Source organism: Onychostoma macrolepis, chromosome 09 (genome assembly GCF_012432095.1).
Source record: "Onychostoma macrolepis isolate SWU-2019 chromosome 09, ASM1243209v1, whole genome shotgun sequence".
In the NCBI taxonomy this organism is placed as follows: domain Eukaryota; kingdom Metazoa; phylum Chordata; class Actinopteri; order Cypriniformes; family Cyprinidae; genus Onychostoma; species Onychostoma macrolepis.
This window is the reverse complement of record NC_081163.1, coordinates 35397160-35422748: the sequence shown is the minus strand read 5'-3', so window position 1 is coordinate 35422748 and position 25589 is coordinate 35397160. Positions and strand designations below refer to the sequence as shown.

The 25589-nt window shown below is 37.9% G+C and overlaps 1 protein-coding gene across 6 annotated transcripts in view; it reads right to left on the bottom strand.

Moving 5' to 3' along the window:
* thsd7ba (thrombospondin, type I, domain containing 7Ba) overlaps positions 1–25589 on the bottom strand; it is a 250151-nt gene that overhangs the window by 97080 nt on the left and 127482 nt on the right. For all 6 annotated transcript variants that reach the window (XM_058788088.1, XM_058788086.1, XM_058788091.1 and 3 more), the window contains 4 exons: positions 10211–11057; positions 7350–7598; positions 6743–6912; positions 5415–5570 (listed from right to left, as the gene is read on the bottom strand). In XM_058788088.1, the coding sequence (XP_058644071.1) occupies positions 5415–5570; positions 6743–6912; positions 7350–7598; positions 10211–11057 (1422 nt within the window). The remainder of the gene's footprint in view (positions 1–5414; positions 5571–6742; positions 6913–7349; positions 7599–10210; positions 11058–25589) is intronic.

Genomic DNA, 25589 nt, shown 5'->3' with positions numbered 1-25589 from the left:
ACAAGATGATCTGATGACTAACATGAGGGTGGGATGCTAGCTATCTGGATACCATCTGATCCTGTTTACGATCTGTGATGAGTAGATACTAACTCCTCATATCTTTGCTCCTTGACTATGTGCATGCCAGTAGTGAGATTTGGTTGATCTCACACCCCAGCAGGGGGCTTGACTCGGCAGCCCTGGGAAAATCATAGTGTCACCCAAGCCTTCACCCTATAGCTCTCAACATTGCTTTGACACAAAAAACGGGAAACTCTATAAGACATGAGTGTACTGTGTGATGAGACATCTGAATGTTTCACACATATAATTCAAAACTTACCAGTTGGCTTCACTTATCACAAAATAATTGAGAAGACATGAATAACACCCTATATCTAAGAACAGATGTATATTCTGTATACGTCTGTTCTGTTTCAGAATTCATAAAAAGATGATTCCATAAAACTCTTGGGAACATACTCACAACAATCACATTTTCTGCAAAAACATGCCCACTTCTCTCTGGGATCAGTGAACATGAATCTGTTTTATAACTTTTATAAACCACTAACATTTGTTTCCACAGATAATAGGCCAATAGAAACAGTCCTGTTGGAGAGTGTTGTAACATATTTTGTTTCCAAATTCTGCAGCTCAGTTGTTGTTTTTTTTTTTAAGATATGCATTTTAAACATTGATTTAATATTCCCATATGTGTCTGCTACAAATTAAAGCATATAAAAATTAGCTATTTCTCTCCAAATTGTATAAATTAGTGTCATGCATAAAGAGTACTATTGTTATAACCTTCCCCACTTCTGGGGGAATTGGTTGTATTTTTACAGGGACGTATTGCGCTAATGAAACTCATTTGTTTAAAATTATTTCTATGATATCCATCATCCATAAAGCCTTCATATTTGTTATACAGACACTTATAACTTTTACTGTCATCTCAGAAAGGTGTCATATACTGGAAAGAGAACAGCGCTAAAATAAAGTGAGAAATAAAAAATGCCTCAAAATATATTTCCTGCAATATATATATATATATATATATATAATATATATATTTAGCTATATATTTATATAAATTTCATTATAAAAATACAAAATATTCAGTAACATTTTAGAATAGGGAACACTTGTTCACTATGAATTACAACTTTTCCCTCAGTAAATTCCTAATTTGCTGCTTATTAATAGTTAGTGCGGTAGTTGTTAAGTTTAGGTGTTGGGTAGGATTAGGGATGTAGAATAAGGTCATGTAGAATAAGGCATTAATATGTGCTTAATTACTACTAATAAACGGCTAATATTCTAGTAATATGCATGCTAATAAACAACTAGTTAAGAGACCCTAAAATAAAGCGTTACCAAATATTCAATTTTATATACATGCGCACACATACAAAATATATATCAATATTTCAATATATACTTCAGCCCATGCACTAAAATGCATGTTTTGTTCATTGAAGACACAACATGACAGACTGAAGGTGTAACAAACAACTTCCTGCACTCCTGAGCGCCAAAAGCAGCATTCCTCTTCTGTAGATGACAACAGCTCAACCCCAGGACAATAAAAGAACAAATTACAACTACACATCATTCTGAAACTACACCTGAGCAGCATAGTGGAGGACATACTCCCATGGAGAACATGCATGCAGACACAGTTCACACACCAACAGCCCTGTTTCTGGACCAAAAGGAATGCCTGGATGGCCAATGCCCTCCTCAAAACTGTGAAAAACAATTTGGTGGAGACACATCCCTGCGGATATTAATAATTGAAAGGTTCACGGGAGCTATCGGATTTATTCATGGGAAAGACTGGTGGGCTGCAGGCAGCGTTTCACTTCCAATACTTCAGAACCTTATCAGTCCCACTTCAATGCTCCCTACTCACATTAATGCTGGATAGAATTTGCCACTTACAATCATTACCAAGCCGGTGTTCAATTCATTCCTCCACACACGCTTACATTCACCCAAGATGACACAAAGAGGATAAAAAAATGACTGTGGGCAATTGTAGATTTGTAATGCACTGGAAATGTTAATAAAACAACTAAAAAACAAATCCATGAGGCTCCTCTGATGAAATATATTTGTATGAGTAGGAAAGAAGTTCATTTTTCTATTTATGAAAGCTCTAGGCTCTGGAGTTCTGCATTGTTCCTCCAATATCAAAGATCAAACGATACTCAGAAACAGCAGTGAGGTGAAGGGCTTGAAAACAGTAAACAGACTCTTATCTAACAAGGTGCAGTCTAAGCAATGAATAAAAGAGAATCTAGACACCCTAACTATCAGACAGTCCCACTGGGACAACACATTACAAAATCTTCTAGACAGCAATCAGTTTACATGAAAAGCAAATCCTTCTCAGATGGGTTTCTTGCAAGGAAAAAAGTGACCTGTGGTATGTCTCAAGAGTTTAAGAAGAAATCTTAATGTATCACACAGAATGAACTCACTGTAAAGAAAAAAAGTTGACCTAACTCAAAAAAATAAGGCAACCTATCACAATCAACTTAGTTAACTCAACTAGCAACCGACAACTTAAAAACTTTAGTTCATCTAATGAATAAAAGTCAGTCTACTAAATGTTAAAAGATCTGTCAGAGCAAACAAAGATTTTTTAGCATTTAGCAATGCTAATCTTTTTTTAACAAATCCTCTTTCTTTTAGATTTATGTTTATTTTCAAAGCCTTATACAGGTGCATCTCAATAAATTAGAATGTTGTGGAAAAGTTCATTTATTTCAGTAATTTAACTCAGATTGTGAAACTCGTGTATTAAATTCAATGCACACAGACTGAAGTAGTTTAAATTTTTGGTTCTTTTAATTGAAGATGATTTTGGCTCACATTTATCAAAAACCCACCAATTCACTATCTCAACAAATTAGAATATGGTGACATGCCAATCAGCTAATCAACTCAAAACACCTGCAAAGATCTCCTGAGCCTTCAAAATGGTCTCTCAGTTTGGTTCACTAGGCCAGAGGTCCCCAACCACCGGGTCGCGACCCACTATCGGGCCGTGGAAGAATTCCTACCGGGTCGCGAGAAAGTTCTGGGGAAAATGTGTATAGATATGACGCTCTGTTATTTATTGTGCGTAAATGATTTTTCTAATTACTCTTTATTTTAGTTTTATGCGATTGATATCGAGTAGCAATTTGACGATGGTTAAATTAGTAAATAAAAGATTGCTCTGATCTGTCATATGGCTTAAACGGATCGCAGTTGATCCGTGATATACGGTCCAGGTCCAGACCCCACCGTTCGGCATGTGATTCGCAGATTAATTTGCCAATTTACACTTTCAATCTATTTAAAACCACAAGAAGAAACGAAACAGAACTCAATTCATTACTTGCGGGCTGTACTCGCACACACCCGAAGCGTGCACAAGACACTGCGGCATACCGAATTGATTCCTCTTTCATGTATTCATGTAGTTTATACAGTAGAACAATGAATATCACACAAGCAACGTGCAAACTTTGCGCAATAGTTATGCCAGTGAACGTTTTAACTTCAGTCATACAGAAAGTGAAAGTAAAAAAACTGACTGAGTTTTCTAACGCTGCATTAACAGCGCATATTATCTCAGAGACAAGAGATGAATCTACTTCAACATGTACTGATAACAGTATAAATGAATAGAGCTGTTTTAAAGACCCTATCCCCCGGTCCGCAAGATTTTTTTCAAACCGTAACCGGTCCGCGGTGTAAAAAAGGTTGGGGACCCCTGCACTAGGCTACACAATCATGGGGAAGACTGCTGATCTGACAGTTGTCCAGAAGACAATCATTGACACCCTTCACAAGGAGGGTAAGCCACAAACATTCATTGCCAAAGAAGCTGGCTGTTCACAGAGTGCTGTATCCAAGCATGTTAACAGAAAGTTGATTGGAAGGAAAAAGTGTGGAAGAAAAAGATGCACAACCAACCGAGAGAACCGCAGCCTTATGAGGATTGTCAAGCAAAATCGATTCAAGAATTTGGGTGAACTTCACAAGGAATAGACTGAGGCTGGGGTCAAGGCATCAAGAGTCACCACACACAGACACTGATCACCTCCATGCCACGCCGAATTGAGGCAGTAAATAAAGCAAAAGGAGCCCCTACCAAGTATTGAGTACATATACAGTAAATGAACATACTTTCCAGAAGGCCAACAATTCACTAATTTTTTTTAATTTTTTTTTATTGGTCTTATGAAGTATTCTAATTTGTTGAGATAGTGAATTGGTGGGTTTTTTGTTAAATGTGAGCCAAAATCATCACAATTAAAAGAACCAAAGACTTAAACTACTTCAGTCTGTGTGCATTGAATTTATTTAATACATGAGTTTTACAATTTGAGTTGAATTACTGAAATAAATGAACTTTTCCACGACATTCTAATTTATTGAGATGCACCTGTACATAATAGGGATAGTATTTGCCTCTTAAAACTAAAGGCAAACATTTATGCTGATAGACAAATGCATTAAACAAGTTGCTATGAGATGCACATATACAGTAACTTTCATTCACATGAGAGCTAACTGACAGTGACAACAGCAGCAGTAGCATAAATTAAGCCAGTAAAATTTAAAACAATGATAATATTTTAATAATAAATAACATAAAATGTTTTCATTCTGCAATGCATGCTGGGAACTTGTGCAATATTGTTCAATGTAAAATTGTTTGTTCAGATGACTCAATTTGAAAAGTTGGGAGAACATTTGGATAAGTTGTGAACAAATACTTGAGTAAGTAATTAAGGTAAACAAAACAACTTTTGCTAGCTACATGTTTAGAGTATTTTTGTTCAGTTCAAACAAAAAATTAAACTGACTTCTACTAAAAATTATTTGTTCAGGCTACTTTTTTACTTGCCAAGTCTTGTACCATTACAAATGTCTTTACTGCCACATGATAAAATTATTGCATAACATTATATCATATTATTTTCACATTTTTAACCTCATAATTTAGATATTCACACCTCTAGTCCAGAATATTCATCTTGTTTCAGTAAAGCAGGTGAATGATAAAAGTGCATCAGTGTTTTAAAGCTGGGATTATTCTTACAATTCTTCCCCAGAATGAGTCATTTCTGACTGAAAGCGCCACTTATGTATGACTGATTCATGTGACATCAGTCTGCCCTCTGCTAAATTCTTTCATTATAGGGCAGTACTCTGGCAGCTCGCTTCAGTGACAGATGTTATCACCTCTCACCAGAAGTGCTGTCAGTTTTAGATACTCTGTTACCTCTGGGTTCAGCTCAGTGGAGTGGTGTACCAATCATCAATTTTAAACGCACATTTAAAGTGGAATTTATAGCTTCTATTAATTAAAGGGGCAGAATGTTTTTTTTCTCCATTGATGACATTTCATTCCCATGTTGGCCCACCTTTTCGTCCATGTGTTTCCATGCAGTTGTCGTGGAGACAGGCCCCCCAGGAGGACCAGGATGAGAGCAGGCACAGCTGTGGGCACGATATGGAGCAGGGCTGCACTGCAGAAGGCAAATCTCCTGTACACAGACGCCCACTTACCGGCCTAGACACTATAGAGGAATAAAGAGAAAGAATCCATATGTTGGGCAAATTTAGCTAGAACTTTTCTTGGCAAAATATAATTCAGCTTAATAAGTATAATTTTCTGATCTTTCCTGCTGAGCACCAACTCCCACACAAAATAAAATCAATTTCAAAGCCTATGTAAACCAATGCAAGTATTTAGCTTAAAGTCCATGAAACAGATTATCAAATAAGAAAACAAAATACAGGGAAGGGACTTGGTTTTATCCATCAGTTGTTGATTGGATGGCAGATCTGAGTGCGAGCTTGCAGTTGATTTTAAGAAATTGTGGTTTCCAACATTTTAATTCTGAAATTTCATGCATCTCCAAAGTGAAACAAGGTATTCAAACGTGAAAACTGGGTGAGATATTGTTTTTTCTATCAGAAATGTGTTTGATTGTGAAACGAGAGTGTTACATACCAGAATGAAGCCAGGCTTAATATGAATTTGTTAAAACAACCCTTAAATACCTATTTGGTTGTTGATTAATGTTATCCAATAGTCTGCATGGTCTAAGAGACATCAGTGGAAAAGTAAAGTTGTTTGAGAGGACAGGAAAGTTAATGCAATTTGTTTTTGTTCAAGAATGAAGTGTACTGGATGAACAGTTCCCAATAAAACCAGGAACATGCAGCAAGAAAGTAAAATGATTTTGCAGTGACTTTGAATTGCATTGATTCTCAATGTGACTTTTGTCAAACAAGTGTTCAAAAGTTTAGGCAAACCTCTTGAAAGTCTTACTTTGGCTGTGCTCTGTTAACATTAGTGTGAGAGTCCTCTGGGTCAGGTGGAAAGCAAACACCACTGTTGATTTTCATTGATCTATATCCCCAAACAACATTGATTGAAAGGAGACATCTTCATCTGTATGCCTTTCTCAGCTCAGCACGCCTCGCTCGAATCCATCCAAACGCTGCTTTCACTGGCTAGTGCAGCTCCTCGAAATTCATTTCAGAGCAAGGTGACTCCCTTTTAACTACCTCTAATCTTACACACAGCCAATGCAAATGGCTAACCAAAAGAGTTTTCAGTAAGGCTTTCTTAAACCAAAATGAATTAGCCTTTGAAAATCAACACATCTGCAGCCGAAAAGATGCACGGAATGCGCTTATCCACACCACCGTAGCTTACTGTCGTTTAGACACTGATCCTTACCCTCTTTTCTGTGATGAGGGGTGGAGTTGTCTGGGACCTGGACGCAGTACAGCTGTCTGGTCTGAATCCCTCCACCGCAGAGAACGCTTACATTGTTAAGCCGTCTGTCCTGCTGGCTGAGAAGAGGGGCCACTTGACAGTCCCCCCAATCTGTGCTCTTCCACACATACCTGGAGAACAAAAGCACACGCCCGCTGTGGTGAGACACACTTCTTTTGTTTTGGCCCTATAGTCTCATTATATCGTGCTGGGCTTTTCTCAAAAGTTGCATTGGATAAATGGACACAGTGAGCTGCCGCTGAAAGATACTAATAGGCTTAGCTTCCTGTTTTCCGGTAGGAAACCATCTACTAATGAAAATGCATTGACTAAGCAAAGTGTTATGATGCATAAAGCAGCGCTTTTAATGAAATAACAGTCTGCTGCTATTGATCAAAAACCTAATCTCATTAATTAGCTTCTTCTAATCTTTGCTGTGCTCGGATGCAACAGGGGTTCAGTAAATAAATACTTGAACACAACACTCGAAAAATCATTTAGTGCATTTTTTTTTAGACTTTCAAGTACAGTAGGAAATGAATTATTATTGGGAGGCTAAAATACAAACCTAGGGCAGTTTGGAAGCAAGTCTCCGATGATGTTGCAGGCTTCCTTTTCTTCAAGAGCGGCGCATTCTTTGCCTAGTCCAATAGGAGTCTGCGTTATGCTTCGAGTCCTGACCCGAAAACCAGGCGACATATCTGAAGCCCTACATGTCTTTGAACACGGACTCCAAACGGACCAATCAGAGGTCTCGCAGTCTCTGGGCATAATGCACGACTGGAATGTTCCAGGGCCGTTGTCAAGGGTACAAAGACTAAGAACAAGAAAACAAATAAATTAGGAATGAGAGGCACAAGGAAAACATATTCAAACGTTTCAATGCTGCCAAAAAGAGCAGATGAAAGTCCATGTCATTTAGAGTTGAAAGCACACAGTGAGAATATGTTTTATGAGATAAATGCCATCAATTGTTCCTCTACTGCTACTATTTAATAGGGTGTAATGAATGTAATTTGTGATTCAGTTAAAACAAACTTGCAAAAGCCAACTTTTCAGTGCATAATTTGCATATTTAATAATATGAGTAGAGTATCTGTGGCAAGAGAAGACTAAATTAATAATTAGTCAGAGATGTTCAAATTTTCTTAATATACTGCAATGCTTGAGTGATGGTACAGTAAACGAGTGCATCTGATTTTTTTTTTTTTTTTTTGCATAGCAGACACCAGACAGTGTAATGAATGTAAAGTGAAGGATATTTAAATGAGTTATTCACCTTTGTGTCCTACGAAGCAACATCTGCAGTATGAAATATGAATAAATGCACAACAAATTGGATATCTAATTAGCAATTCATCCATATAAGTCACCCAATTCAATTACTTGTGTATATCCTAATCCGTTTGTGTAGCATTCATTTTCACTTCATTTTAAATGATAATTAGACTATAATTGGAAAAACTGCAGAAATTGAACTCAGGTGGGAAATATTCAAATCACTACATTTCATTAAGCATGCACGTAGGATTCACAAATGAATATGTTAATTAGAGCGAATGCTCCATCTCGCTGTAAAATAACACCGCGGCCTTTCTCTTGTTATGCTACACCTGTAGTAAACCTGTCAGACCCCATTCTGCTCTACATACCCCCACAACACCCTCCTCCACTTTGAACTGTGAATGAGGATGCTTGAGAATTCATATTAAACAAACATGGAATGAGAAAAAAACCAGAAAGACAAAAGACATTTCAGTCGCTGAACCAACTAAGATTCATATATAAAACATACATATGCAGACAGAACACAGTCAGGTCTTGCTGCCAGACATAGATTTGCTCTCAGTGGAAATAATCACAGATGACACAATGCAAAGTTTCACTACATCAACTCTAATTTCATAAGCCTTTGTCTTCATAAGCCAATGACAGGTGACAATGCCAAAAGTGTGAATAATGAAGATATTTGTATGTCAAAGCATAGCAGCTTTTTTTCACCTGACACGAGGATTAAAAGAGATGATCCCCATTTTACAGTCTGTTTAAACTGACACGTCAAGAACTGTTGCTTTACGCTCTTATAGTTACACGACTCTTTGCACTTCATACAAGGCCGTAATCCACCATATAAAACATATTTACTGTACATAATTACATAATTTTATATAACATTTTATTTCTAGAAAAATTGCATCCAATAAACTTCCTAAGGATAAAATTGCCATTTCAGCAATACTTTGGACTGAGAGCTGTCTTTTCTTTCTTCTTTTCAATGCAAACGTTATTTTTCTAATTAATTTTCATGCTAAGTAAAAAACCATTTGCATAGCTTCAGAAAGTGCAATATCTATGCATCCCTTTAGGTACTTACCTGTTTGCACAATTCTATGCCATTTTGTAGTATAAATAGTGTATTGTAGTGAGCACAGTAGTGTGTTCACTCTGAAAAAGTGCACTAAGGAAGCACTTATTTAACCAAAACAATCAAGTGTAGAATGTTGGACACTTCGTGCACTCAACTGTCGAAAGGGGAGGTGAATGACAAAATAAGCTTCTAGAATTCATATACTTGAATTTTTAGTGCATAATAAGTCATTTGGGACATAACTTGAATATATTTTAATCACATTAAACAGCTGAAACAGCTTTTTTTTCCCTGTCCCTGCCCTATATATATATATATATATATATTAGTAGACATAAACTACTTTGGATAGCAAGCGGCAGCAGACAGCACCATGACACAGGTAAAATACAGCAAAGACATGAAAGTCTACATTTGAGACTTAAAACCTTTATCAGGAGAGCCTGCCTGCAAATCAATATTTTGCAAAGGAGGCATCTTTAAAGTCATGTTCAAAGCCTGCCTTAGTTCCAGCATTCATTATCCTCAGTTTGCGGGAAATCCATACTCTTTGTGAGAGGAGGATGAGCTACATCTCAGCGACTTCTGATTGTACCAAGAGCGAAATGAGAATAAAGCACAAACTACAGCGTAACAGTGATTGACCGTCTTTCCAAACTCATACTGTGGATGCAGAGATTGCAGCAAAAGAGTAAATTCAATCCTTTCCATCACGCCATAGCGTGTTCTGCTCAAAGGCCCGGCTCTCCCGTGCTGCCAGAGGCATGTCTGTCTGCTCACCTTGTATAGTACGGCAGCAGGAAGGAGATTAATGGAGGACTAACCGATTTAGCTAGGCCCACTTCACAGAGCGCTTCAAAAATCCAGCGGCACAGCAATTCCTTTCACACAAGCAGCAGCAGCAGTACCTTGCTTTCAAGAGCATAATCTGGGATTTAGGGACCTTAAAAGGGTTTATGTTCTCAGAGGGTTTGTCTCTCAGGCATGCATTGCTTGTACACAGATTATTGTAAATTGAATAGACACGCCAGATGCGTCCGCGTACGTTCATGGCTTCTTACCTCAGCATGGCGTTCTTGCCGTCGCTGCGCATGCAACGAACTTGGCGCGTCTGGTAGCCGATCTCCACGTCCAAGCCCTTGAGGCTGTGGTGGTGGTGGTGGAGGTGGTGATGGTGGTGGTGCTGGGAGCTCTGGATGTGTCGTTTGACAGTGTTCCTCTCCGTATCTCCTGTGGTGAAGTCCAGCATGGTCCTTCCGCTCATCCAGAGCCCTTTGTGTTGCGGCTGCCTGCACTCGCTCCAGGGGCCGACTTTAAGGCTGTAGTGATGTTCGCTTTCCCCAACCGGACAGGGCAAAAGGTTTGCACAAGTCCTTGTTTGGGTGAGGTTGGGGCAGTTAGCGCCTCCGTACATTGGCGCCGCTAGAACGTGTCGGGTCCGATGCTGGAGACCCGTGCCACATGTTCGACTGCAGCCGGACCAGGAGGAGAAATCAGATACGATGCAGTCGTGAGGGCAAGGGATCAAGCAGGCCTGTTCGAGCGCCGGCCGCGGAGAAAAGAACTCGCATATCCTCGCCGTAACCACCGTGCGGTTTGTGGTGCGCACGCAGTGGACCTTCCGCCTCTGGATGCCGTGCTGGGCCGTGACGCACTCCGTCGTCTTCGGTTTGAGCTCGTTGGACTGGAATGAGGCTAGAACGCACGGTCCCCATTCTGAAACCTCCCATTCGAAGAGGTCCTGGTGCCACTCACACACTTTAAAGCAAGGCCTCTGGCTCTCGGGTTTGTCGGAGTGCAGGCAGTTGGAGTGGTGCGTGGTCCAGCCTTCTGAGTGAATGCACCACACCGTCCTGGACTGAACCCCGCCAGTTCCACATTCTTCTCCCATACACCTGCCCCACTGACCTGGAAAAGGGAAGATGATTTGCTCTTTAACTTTAAAGATAATTGAACCATTGACATAAATAGTTATATTGAGCTTCACCCAGTGAGCGCACATAAATCAGCAGGATATCTGTAGTAGAGCGCATCATCTGGACAGTGTTCTATTTTAAAGGATTAGTTCACCCAAAAATAAATGTCTGTCATCATTTACTCACCTTCATGTCTTTCCAAACCAACATGAATTTCTTTAAAGAAACAGTAACATTTTCACACAATAACACTATAAACTTTGGTTTATCACATAATGCTATCATACAGCTTTAGACTTCAAACTTCAGTGTCATTTTTAAGCCTAACAGACCCTGGTCTGAGATTAAATCAGATCATACAGTAAACATATGACAATTTAAAATAACCGTAAATATATATTTTACATGTTATTTATTCTTATGATGACAAAGCTGAATTTTTAGCAGCCATTACTCCAGTTTTCAGTGTCACATGATCCTTCAGAAATAATTCTAATATGCTGATTTGGTGCTCAGGAAACACTTTTTGTTTTGTTTATATTAGCACAGCTGAAAACAGTGTTCTACTTAATATTTTGTGGAAATCATCGTTATTTTTAATTCTTTGAATAGAAAGTTCAAAAGAACGTTTGTTTGAAATAGAATTTTCTTGTAAAGCATAAAAGCTTTCCAATGTAATAGTCTTTACTGTTACATTTACTGCTTACTATGGAAACACTGCAATATTGTACAGTAGGTCTATATAGTTTTGGAAATATTGGTTTATTCATTACATAAAGCTATCATATGGCTTCAGTCTTGTTTTTGTGTCATTTTTTGGAGCCAACCAGACCCTAGTCAACATAACAGCATCAACCTTCTGCTAAACTTGTGTTCCACAAAATAAAAGTCATACAGTAAAGGTTAGAACAACATGAGGGTGAGTAAATAATGACAGAATGTACGATTTCAGATGAACCAAAAATGTAAGTGTTATACTTGTTATACTTAATAAATATCTGAAAGATTTGTGGATTAACATCAAAAACACTGCTAAAAAAAGTGTTATTCTAACACCAAACAGGAGATATTTTATTAACATATTGTACAGCACATGCTTAACGTAATGTCCAATAATGAACAAACACATTGAACAGACATCTTGTACCACATGTGTGTTATTAGGGACTACGTATAATAAAAATGATATTATTTTTTGCTTTTTGTTTCTTTCTAAATTGATGGCCACATTAAAAGCTCATCTATGCAAACTGAAAATAAAAGGTAAACAAACAGGTTTTAAAAAAATCCATGCTAGCCTGAAAGCAGCATACTCAGCTACAACATCCTAAACTGCTGAATAGCATTGTAGCTCACTGGAGCACATCATTAAGTTTTTTCATGAGACTGCAACACTGCCACAGGTTTAACACATAACCGTGTTTATGTATTTAACTGAAGGAATTACACATCTCACACACACTTTCCTGTGCCAAAGTGTGCAAAATAGCTAATAACATGTACAGTAAACACCATCATTTCACGTTCATTCCCCTAAAGAAGTCAAGCTAATATTAACATTTAAAGGCATTTCAATGCCTCCCACAGACTCCTTCCCCTGAGTCTACAGACTGACTACACATGCACAAATGGATCAAGATTGATTTTTCCTCTGTTATTGTACCTGCATATAAAGCTTCAGGGTAAAACCCACAAAATTCAGTTAGTGAATGCAGCTGTTGTGTTCCTTTAAATTCACACTTGAAGCTGAAGTGTGTAATTTCTGCGGCAGTAGCCTCAAAGAGCGTAACTGCAAAAATAATGACTATTTACAAATGATAGTTTCGCCCCAAACATACGCTACTGGTTAAGTCAATGTTGCTCTATTAAACTAGTCAGGATGTTAAAAACAAAACCTTATTTTTCAGACTGCAAGTGAATCAGCCTATAAATGGCTGATATTAACAACAACATGCATCTACAAAAGCTGTTTCTGACATCGACAAATTAGAGGCCAAACATCACCTTTAAATTCAGAAGGCAAATATTATATTGCACAGACCGCAGATGAACAACCCTCTCAGTGCAGACACTCTCAACCTCGGAATCATATTCATAGACATTAGAGTGTGAACTACAGCTTGTGGGGCTGTACAGAAACGAGCAGGCACAGACTCAACACGGTTGTTTGTAACGCTGAGCACCCATTTCAGACTAAAGGATCAAGAGTGGAGCAAATATCTACAATACAGACACTACAAACCCACTCCATGTGGTGAGAGGTGAATATATCCTATATGGACATCCAAACATAGCCCTAGCATGGAAGATACCTTCATAGGGATGTTAGAGAGGTGCTTAATGTAAACATTTACCTTTTTCAGAGCTGTGGTCAATGTTAAACTGATGCACAACATAATTATTGCTTAATCACTTGGGCAGATTGTCTTGTGTTGTTTTCCATGCCAGACTGGTGAGCCATATCACACAAATGAGTGTTGTTGTTCCACATGTCAACACAGTTGTAATTCAGCTGCAGCTAATCAGAGCTGTGTTGATATTCAGACCATTGTTTTAACAACACAGTTCAACAGGCAGGTAGTTAATAACGAGTAACTTGCGTATTAGAAAATATTTTCTCCCCCCACAAAAATAGGTCCGTATAACACAGTACAGCTTTGCTGAATGAATCAGTGATTCCGAATGAATCATTTGAGCAAATGATATACTGACTTGCTCAAGGACTAAACTATTAAGCGCTTTTGAATGAACTAGTTGAGTGAATGGTTCAATGACTCACTCAAAGACTGAATGGATTTTTGAACGACTCTGTTGAGTGAATGTTCAATAACTCACTTAAAGACAGTCATTTGTTTAATTCCTAAACTAAATGATTTAGTTTTTAAACTAAATGATTGATTGCTTGATTTAAAGATTTACTTTATAAAAGACAGTTGCTGTCACCTGATGGCATAAAGCCGCAGTCACAATAGACTTTGTGCACGTAAAAAATTTAAATGGACAACTGAAATGAAGTTCCAAACGTAGGTTAAGGAGGAGCCTAATCATTCAGTCCTGTCAATCATCACTGAGAGTCTGTATAAGCAGCTGTCATTGCACCGTCCCAGCGTCAATTCTTCCGGCATCCCTCCACCTCCCCATCTCCTCCTCTATTTCTGTTTTTCTCCCTCTAGGTAGTACCACAATGGGTTGATCGCGGCACTTAAGCCGAGCCTCGGGTTTGAGCCTCCATTAAGGACAGCAAGCCAAGTTTGTTTACCATTAACCATCAGGACTGGATGGGCAGACAAATACACAATCTTTAAAAAAAACACAATTATACAAATATCCAAATTGTAGAAATAAGTAATCTACTCCACTTTACTGCAATGCTCCAGTCCTACAGATTTAAAATGTACTTTCTTTTAAAGTGCCCCTATTATGCCATTTTTAAGGTTGCTAGTATTGTCTTATGAGTCTCTTAAAACAGGTTTACATGCATGCAAGGTCAAAAAACACTTTAGTTTTCTCAAAAAATAGGTTTAATTTTACCTCATTTCTAAATGATTCATAAACGACTCGTGCGAAGCAGTTCGAAGAATCAGTCTCTCTAAACCCCTCCTTTCCGTGAGCCCTCACTGCTGTGATTGGTCAGATGGCGCAGTCCTTTGTGATTGGTCTACCGCGTACAGCGCGAATGACAGCCCATGGGCGGACATTATGCAAATGTGTTACTTTGTGACGTACAGCCGTAACAGAATAAGATTTGAATTCCTGACGACTCGTTTAGGCGATTGAGAGCCGACTCTTTTTTTTTTTGATAAACAATAACTTTATTTATCGTGCACTGTCGGCTTCACAACTTTGCAGATAGTTTATGTTCACATACAGCTACATGACACACTGCATGAAAGGTAATATTCGAAAAGGCATAATAGGGGCACTTTAACTCAGTTTTGAGGCCCCGCTGATTTTCTATTGGTCATGTGTCTTATGTGATACAAATTTGCAGAGTTAACCAAACTTGAAGATTGGAATTCAGTGAAATTTCCATGAGCTTGTGTTTCCTGCCTCTCGCATTCGCATGCGTACGAATGGAAGTCAATGGCATGAAAAGAGCAGAAAAATCCTCCTCACTAATGAATAGACTGACAGTTGCCTGAAACAAGCACAAGCAGTGTGATCGCATGTTTAAAAGTCACAGTGTATATGTATATTCATATGCATTTGTCGGTTCACAGGCAGAATAAGGAGCAAAACGGATTGGATAATGTATAGATCAAAAGTCTGGCTATGCAAAACTAATGCACCTTCATCCCACTGGTGCTTTGTGTTAAAGCGTTCAGTTTGCAGAACTGACATGAAATATCCTCAACATGTGTACACACCTGCACAGCTGCTGATTGTTGATGATCCAGCCAGCTCCTAAAATCAGTGAATCACTGATCTCTAACAAGTCACTCGCTCCTCTCAATCCCCTGCACCTGGTCAGCACAAGGTGTTTCCGCACATACTCATCCCTGTTCCAGCACCAGCTGTGCTGTGCGGGTGATTTATAGCAGTGTGATTCAGAGTGATTACACTGACAGAGCAGCAGCAAACACAACAAACCGTTCCTTTCCAGAGATCTACACCTCCAGGGCTGAATAATCACACAGTCCATCACTGGCCAGACCCTTCTCATCACACTGCTCCTCTTTTGGGCTCACCTACAGCTTGAGGCATCGCCCCATTCATTACAGCCTTTGTAATGGCCCATTCCTTTCACTCAAAGCCTGATCTTTTTTTTTTTTTTTTTTTTAAATGTATGTCAAATAATATTCCACTTACATGCTAAAAAGAATAAATTACCCAAAACATGATTTATTCAAATGAGTCATTTACTAATTTCTCATTTTTCAAATACGTATAATTTTTGTCAGGGAAATTTTAGGTAACACTTTATTTTGATGGTCCCTTTTGAGCATTTTGTTGACAATAAGTAACTTTGCACCTACATGTTAACTAACTCTCAGAGTATTAGTAGGCTGTCTGCTTCATATCTGCTTACTCTTTATTGTGTTGGTCTCCAAACAGACACTCTACTGACTATAAGTAACTTTGCAAGAACGTGTCAACTTAATCTAACCCTAACCCTATACCAGTCTACTAATACTCTACTAACACTCTAATGAGAGTCAGTAGATATGTACGTGCAATGTTACTTATAGTCAACAGAATGTGTTAAAGGGACCATCAAAATAAAGTGAAACCAATTTTATAACGATTTGTAATCATTATAAAATACATCAAAGAAATGTGTGTTAAAGGGAGGGTGAATAAATAATTACAGAAATTTGGCAGATACTTTTGCTTAAGATATTTAATGTCTTTTTAACACGGTTCCAAATGTTTTGGTTGTTGTATTGTCAGTTTATCATCTTACATGTTTGTTGCATTTGGCATCTGACACTTTTATCTTGTGCATTCAAGATACAAACATCATCGCGCCTTCTCTGGGAATTGAACCTATGACTCTGGTGTTGCTAGCACCATTCTCTACCAGTTGAGCTACAGGAACATTAAATTCAATAAGGACTTTATTTAAACTTGTTCACTATGCCTTGATTTTTATTACCAGCTGTTTAGAAGAATTCCCCCACTATTCTCGTATGGCTAAAATAAACAGAAAAGTTTGAAAAATTTTCATCAATATGCAAATTATTCTGAGGCTTGAAATTAACTGTTATGCGAGGTACTAAATTATTCATGACTATATCTCCATGCTGAATCCTGTCGCATTTAATTTATTCAGTCTAGCGAGTGCTTAATTATTGAATTCGTATATGCGGCACCTCATGTGGTTATAAACTTGTAGTCCATCCATCTTTTACTGCTCTTAATTTCATCCAGGTGTCTGTTTGGACTGGTGAGAAGTATTGATGACTGATGTTTAATTGCTTAATAATTGAGTGAAGTTCAGTCAGCTGCACTCAGGGATGCTCTCATCTGCTAAACACAAACATCTCAGACTCATCCAGCCAGATGGAGCTACAGTTAACACTCCAGATGTTGGAGGTGAGGTGCAAGCAAGAATTGTTAACAGTAAGATCTCTTAAATTTCAATTTTTTTTTTCCCACCTCTGCCATGTCTGTCAGTAAGTTCGAGTATAAAGTGTTGAAATTTAGCTCCGGTGTAAATGTACGTTCACAAAGTCAGCAGGCTCCTGTCTGAGTGACAGCTTGTGATTATAACGCAAACCTGCCGTGCTAAAATGGAATCCAAGGAAATCACATTCAAGTGATTTAAGCGTAATATTACAGTTACGCAGGTGCTTAAAAGGATTTATCTTAACCATGAATAAACCATATACTGTACAATTAGCCAAGAATAAATTAAACATTTTCTGACAGCATTAAAATAATATCTGATTTTAGACCACATCTTTTTAAACTGAAAATATCTTAATTGTTAATAATTAAATTCAATTAAAAAACATTAAAATAAGTAGATACTCAATCACACTTCTCTGCGTCACCATGCAGTAACATTTACAACTAGACCATCACTTCTGAATCCTGTTTCTCTGAAATACGTCCATTACTAAAGGCATGTTGGCGACAATTAAGACAAGAAGCTAAATGTTTCTTTTGAATATTCAGTATGTTCCCCATTTGGGCATATTAACTCCACTCAATGAGTGTAATCTCATAAAACAACTTGAACACAGCCAGTCCATGAGGTGAATGAAAATCAGCTTTCCCCCAAAGAGTTATTGCTGACCTGTTTAATGTGTTTCTTTTCAGTATTCCGAGTCAAATCCTGCATCCACTCTCAGAAAACTAAAAGATTTGATGCAAATATGAAAGCAAACACATGAGCATTTCTGTTTGTCTGTTTTGTTTCAGTCTGCCGCGCTGCTAAAAAGACTGGACAGTTGCATGGATGATGAATATTAATCACAGTATTGACGGAGTTGTTTCTTTTGAAATGGAGAGCGATACCAGCTGTTGCATCAGACCCTGTTTGACATGCAGTCAAATGTTGAAGCTTCCTACTTATTCCACTGCAGAGCCACTGGAGAGTTACTGTTTCATTTCTCCAATCAGTGGAAATTTGGAGACAGCATTACCCCCAACAGCTATAATTATTAGTTATCATCTTTTTTTTGTGCATCTGTGCATGTGCATAAATATTCTTTATGCTCACAAACGTATTTTCTGTGTCTTTTTTGTGCACATTCACTAATCATGCGTTACAACAAACGCCACACATCTAGAAAGAAATTGCTTGCTAAATTTTGCTTTTGCACAGAGAACAGAGTGATACGGGCTCGCCGCTGCAATGACTGACAGGCTCAGTCGAACTCATATTATCCCTCAGGTGTAATTGCACGTCTTCTGTAGTGTAAACGACTCTTGACACAAGAGAGCTGCAAGCTGAGGGCTAATTGAGTGAGGATACACTCTCACCTCTCCAAAGCTATCAGAAACACCAGCACCAAACGTCACTGAAGGACGAAGAGGCAGCGCAAAAGAAAAATGTAAGGAAAAGTGATGAGAAGACAACAAAAGAGAAAGTAGACGGAAAACCAAGGACACAAATCCTACAGGGAAAATTTGAATGACCCAAACTGTACTCTCAAGATAACAACATGCTTTTGTTCATTTTCACTGCCACTGAGCCTTTTCAGTTGTAGAGACAATGCATCCAGAGAGGGTGAGCATCTATCAGCTTCTAAATGTGAAAAACCGCAAGTGCATTTCGAATGAGAGAGAAAGGACTTCATCAGACCGAAATGTAAGTGGGCAGATTTCCATGACAGCAGTGAGATTAAGGTGAAGACCGTCTGTCACGCTGATGTGTTTTCGTCTAAATACTCACAATCTAAATCTCTGTCAGACAGCGAGAAGTAGCTGTGGCAACTGTGAATTCAAGAGATCCTACAATGACCTTGTTTAAATTGAGTGTATTAAAGATGAAATGACACTGAAAGGACCACACTTTTACTGCATTTCAAAACAGGCTGTCTGGGCTTTAAAGTCCCAACATTAAAGGACAATTCACTGGAAATTGATTTTTATAGATGCACTGTGCAGCGTGATGGTGAATGGGGGCGATTATCTACAGTAGATAAAAACAATCATGGTTAATCATGATTTGATTATTACATTAACGGTGCTGGCAAATAGCGTTCACTTTTGTTAACATGTCATAATCAGTATAAAGCTAATTAACATGAAAAGAAGGCGTGTGTATGTTTAAATGATAATGGGATTTGAAAAATTAGCAAAATAAACTTTTGACTAAACTATTTAATAAGAATGTTAACATACTATCGTTCAGGTTTTGAGCCATTCTCTTATGCACAACAAGGATGCATTTTTTGATCAGAAATACAATGAAAATAGTAATATTGTTAAATATGATTACAATTTAAAATAATTTCAAAATGTAATTTATTCACGTGACGACAAAGCTGAATTTTCAGCATCATTACTCCAGTCTTCAGTGTCACATTATCCTTCAAAAAATCATTCTAATATGCTGTTTTGCTGCTCAATAAACAGAACAGCATTTATTTGAAGCAGAAACGTTTGGTAACATTAAGAAGGTCTTTCCTGTAAGTTCAATTTAATTGCTGAATAAAAGCATAAAAAATAATACTGACCCCAGTCCTCTGAACACAACCTGAAATACAGCTTATGTTTCATGAATAGTGCGCAATTTCTTAATATTTGCATGCCTAGTTTTGCTGGATTGTGGGTGGTCAGTAGTTATTTGAGCTTAAAAACTAATGTGGTTCACCTGTTTAATGAATTCACTCTTAAATCTGGCTTTTTTCTATTTGAAAAAATACAAACTCACTCAACTCCATGCTGAATGCAGAACTGAAAGGCTTCCAGGTGAACACACACACTAGCTATGTTTCCATCCACCTATTTTTATGTGCATTTTGGAATATCGCATAAAATAATTGCTGAATGGAAACGCCAAGATGCGCATAAATTCTAAAAATGCGCATAAAAAAACGTATGCACACATTTGAGTGGGATAAACTTTTTATCCGATAAAAAAAAAAATGTGCATAAACTATGATGGAAACACATTAACCGCATTGTAAAAGTCATGTGAATTTGATATATTTTATTCTTTGATATAGACGGGATAACTTGACTAGCAGCGGACCGATCTCGTTCACAGTATCTATATGTTGTTATGGCCGTTCTGAAATGCCTGAGCAAAGTCTGTCATCACAGTATTTCTTGTCTTACACGACTGCGTTCCCAAACAACAGCATCCACCTCCGAAAGCAATGTGCTTCGTAATTTATCATATATGAAAATTATTTTATTCAGTGGCTTCTCCTAGTTTTCTTAGTGATATTTAGTGCCAGTTTACCAGGAAGTGACGATTTTGTTCTCTTGGATACTTTATTCACAAATGTTTTATGCGATATTCCAGTTTTGCGCATAAGTTTAATTCGAATCTTTGGATGGAAACACAGCTACTGATAAATATGATGATTGAACCATCAATAGTGCTTCCTACAACAACAGCATGTGATAATCACTCCTTTGACGTCCTCTTTCCCGTTGCCTCTTTCTCGTGGGAAAAAGCAGAAGCGTCAGCCTCTGCTGGAGCCAGGTGTTATCTCCAGAGCCATTAGACAGGGACAGACGCTGCACCGGCGCTCTTCAGTGGTTGGGGGAAGAAGATAAATGGAGTTCTTCACAGCTTCCATGCATCAGATGGGACGTGCACCTTCATCTTGCTCTAAATAAGATTTGTGGCACCACAACAGCAAAAGTGCACCAGGAAACAGATACAGTCCAGAGGGGGAAAAAATGTACATCTTAGGGAAAGGAAGAGGGAATGTTATGTCATGGAGAGTACAAAAACTATATACAGACTCAGAGTGAGGAAAATGCTCTTAAACCACCTTCTGAGGTGGTCAGATTGCTCAGATCTCACAAGTGTCTGGAGGGCATTTACACTTGGTCTGTTCATGATCAGATCAGACAATCCAGTCAGTATAAATGCACGAAGTCATCCCTTTCTCTGCTATTTGAGAGATACATTTCAGTGGTTCTATCTGTAATTTGGAGAAATTTCACATTTAACGCACCTCGCCACGGCCCAGATTTGTACATTGCATGCAGTGACAAACATGATACAGGACAATGACTGACTTCATGATGTAGCTTATTAGGGGCCATTCACACAGAATGTGTTTTTGCTTTGAAAGACAGGAGATGCAGGCAATGGAATGGGGAAAAAGGCAAGGCATTGAAATTTTTTAAGTTGAACTTGATAGTTGAACTTGGCTACTATTATGCATGAGACACTGCAAAACTTCCAAGCGCAATGGTCAAACATGTTAGTCTAGCACGTTTGCATAGAAAAACATTGAAAAAGTAGTGCAGTGGATTGGAAAACTATTCTGTTTGAATGATCCCTTGGAATGCAGTTATATGCCCCTAATATTCAAGACATGATGGCAAAAAATGGCCATCTATGAGTTGTTCACGAATATATATACAAGTGCAAATGTAATTTTATACAGTAAACAAGAGGTTAATATTGTGCTAAATTACAGATGCAATATTGACAATATTGTCTGTTTTGTTTTGCTCTATTTAACAAACTAAAATAGTTCCAAACAAAGCCACAGCAGAACTGTTGTGCATTTCTGAGCAAAACACTGTGGTGTTTTGTTACTGAATCAATCCACAGTTTTTAATGAATCAAGTGAGTCAATGAATCAGTGACCCACTCATAAAAAAACATGAATGAATGACTGAACGGCTCACTCATTAAGATGGCTTGCTGCCAACTACTGGCGGTTTTCATTTCATATTGAGAGTATCATTTCAATTTTTTAAAATTGTCATAATACAATATTTCTTAAAAAAAGAATACCCATTTATTATCTTCATTTATGCAATTCAAATTGCAGTGTAAATGCATTCATGCCACCTCTGAGCTGCAGTAAACAGTGTGCAAATATACCTAAATAGCACTTCAGATTCAGCTTCTGAAAAACAATGTTATTGCCATGTTGAATCAAAACATTTCTTTCTAAAGCTACTTAATGTAAAGTCTATTCAATGCTGTTCTCACTGACAAACCAATCGGTCATATGTATTTACTCTTTTATTAAAAGAAAGTGCCACAAGGCCATTCCAGATCTCTCTGGCCCAATTTAACCCCTGGATACACCACTGAGAGTCATTCTGGAGTGTCAGATAAGGTTAAAACGCTCTGTAAGCTATTTACAGTGTATTCTATATGACTATATCATAGCTCAGGGACATTTTGGTATTTATGGAGCTGTGCATTTTAGAGCAGCTTATATGATATTTGAATTTGAAAGATGTGCATGTGTTGAGCTGAAGCCTGCTGTGAGGAGAAAGAGCCTTGACTCTATAAAGTCAACTCCTGATACATGACAAAAGCTGAGACAAGACATTCAGGAAGATACTCTGTAATTTGAGACAGATGGCGCCTCGGCGGCACCAGCTGCGCGCTGAGAGAAATATGCCGCATTTTGAATAGTGCGAATACGGCAAGCCTATAAGAAACACACAGACAAACATGTTTATTTACAGCAAACTCTTGTCAGCGTAGAATCATCAGACAACTTGTGACAGGATCCAGAGCCTGAAAGCTTGCGATCTTTCATCACTCATTCCTCATCTACTTGGATTTGAAGCTTAAATAAAATTACATAGTGGGAGACGGGGTCAACTCGATCGCCAACAGATTCTTTGTACTCTCGGAACGCAAACGAGCAAAATAAACAAACACCAAACAAAATAAAAGAAGCAAAAATAGTCCCTAGAAATTACAGGTTATTACTCGAAAAAATGTCACTGTTGAGCTCGCGGTTCCTGAACTCTGGCATTTGAAAAATAGCATGCAGTACTTGGACAGATGCGAAGACATCAAAATGTGAATGTTTTCCGTGGCTACTGAAATGGCTGGTAGGTGATGCCTTTAAAATGGATAACGTGATCTTTAACAATGAGAAGACTGACAGTGTAATTTGCACTTGTCACTAGTAATGGAGCCACGTATGATGGCACTTTAAGGTCATTAGATTGATAAAAAAGGAGCTGCTATCTTTTCTCATGCCATCTTGGGGAATCTAATGCAAAAGGGAGGAATAAATTATTCTACCATTTATGATGCAGTGTCCTTTATATCTGCAAGAGTATCTTTCCCTTTTCTTTCCCATGACTGAGAACTTTATCAAAAAATCTTGTAAATATTCTTGTAATCTAAAGGAAAACCCTTGAAAAAAATAAGAATATTAACAATACTACTACTACTATTACTACTAATAATAATAGAAATGAATTGTAGTTAAATAGATTCACAGGCGTTCATGTGAATGTGATTGTTTAAAATGTTTGTTTTTTTTTACTTCCTAAAGCTCAACTGGTATAATATGACTAGACTGTGGGTCCGATTTCTAAGGCACAAAATAAACAAGTTGAATGCTCTGCAAGTTGTTTTGAATAAAAGCGTCTGCCAAATGCATAATGTGTCAATGTAAATAATAGTGCAGAAAAACAGCATAATATTGAATTAAAGGGATAGTTCACCCAAAAATGAACATTTTCTAATCATTTACTCACTCCCATGTCGTTCCAAACCTGCATGAGTTTCTTTCTTATGTTGAACATAAAATAATATATATTGAAGAAAGCTGGTAATCAAACAAGTTGATGGTCCCCATGGTTTACTATGGAAGTCAAAAAGGACCAACAACTGTTTGGTTCTTTAAAATTATTTCAAATAACTTATTTTGTGTTCAACATATGAAAGAAACATATACAGGTGTGGAACGACATGAAGGTGAGTAAATCATGGCAAAATTTTAATTTTTGGGTGAAATATTCCTTTAAGGTGGCAAGTTCATATGTTTTAACCCTCATGTTTTGTATAGGGACTCAGAGACCCCAGTAATACTGCAGCTAAAAATGCTTAACAGTGAAGTTTCAGGTGGATACTTCATGACTTTTCCTAATCTAATTAAAGACTGACTATGAATAAAGTTGCATTACTTGTAAATGCAATGAATCTTCACAAATTAAGATTCTCTAATTGTTAACGCTGTGAAACCAGAGTGACTTTTTCAAAATCAAAAGTTAAATGCAAACCTTTGCCCCACAGTAGATATCTGGCTCGTAGGTTTTGATTAGGTCAGACTAATCTAAAGGGAAAATAGGAAGTTAATTTAAAAATTACTTATATATGCATCAATGGGGTCTCAAGGATCTCAAATATAAAAAAAAAAACAGTAAAGCCAGTCAGAGCGGAATATGTCTGGGAATTTCAAGACTTCAGGCTTTTTATCCGTGGGGATCCAAGACCTTGCAAAATCAGAAAAAGGAAAGTTTTAAAAGACATGACTTCATTTCCTCTACATGCATTACAATAAGTACAACTTTACTGAAACCAGACAGTCTGTCCCTGCTTCAGACCACAAGGAACATTTCTGATTGGATAAGACTTAATACTCATTTTGGATTGATAGCAGATAAAGCTGAGAATGTTGCTGGGTGGTGAATTTCATCACCCAACAAATGCAAACTAACTGCAAATTGAGCAGTGCAAGAAATATCTTCCAGATATAGATTCACACTAAGTTTCTCTACAGTTGCCATCTGCTTGTGATCGCAAAATACGTGTAAAAACGTGTAAACCACACAAACAAAATTCTCCTGTGCAGCTGCTATGATTAGGTTCTAATGAGGCTGTTTTAGAGGACAAGTCTTCCTGGCTGGACTAACAACTGAGAGAGAGACAGAGAGAGAGAGAGAGATAATGTCAAAAGTGCACGACTTCCACAAATGTTTTACACTTAGATATTGAGTGACAAAAAAACTCAATATATGGTGTGAATTCTTTCACGTCATGTGTCAGAAAAGATATATTCAGGCACACATGGAATCTGCACATGTAGAACCTGCAAAAAGTTCTGTATATTTCCACAGAATCTGAATGCATATGATAGGAATTATATATGGGGGAAAAAATTGTTTGATTCCCTGCTGATTTTGTAAGTTTGCCCTCTGACAAAGAAATCTTAATGGTAGGTTTATTTGAACAGTGAGAAGAAAAAAAATCCTGAAAAATGCATTTCAAAAAAGTTATAAATTGATTTGCATTTTAATGAGTAAAATAAGTATTTGATCCCCTATCAATCAGCAAGATATCTGGCTCCTAGGTGTCTTTTATACAGGTAACGAGCTGAGATTAGGAGCACTCTCTTAAAGGGAGTCTCAGTTTGTTACCTGTATAAAAGACACCTGTCCACAGAAGCAATCAATCAATCAGATTCCAAACTCTCCACCATGGCCGAGACCAAAGAGCTGTCCAAGGATCTCAGGAACAAGATTGTAGACCTGCACAAGGCTGGAATGGGCTACAAGACCGTCGCCAAGCAGATTGGTGAGAAGGTGACAACAGTTGGTGCGATTATTCACAAATGGAAGAAACACAAAATAACTGTCAGTCTCCCTCGGACTGGGGCTCCATGCAAGATCTCACCTC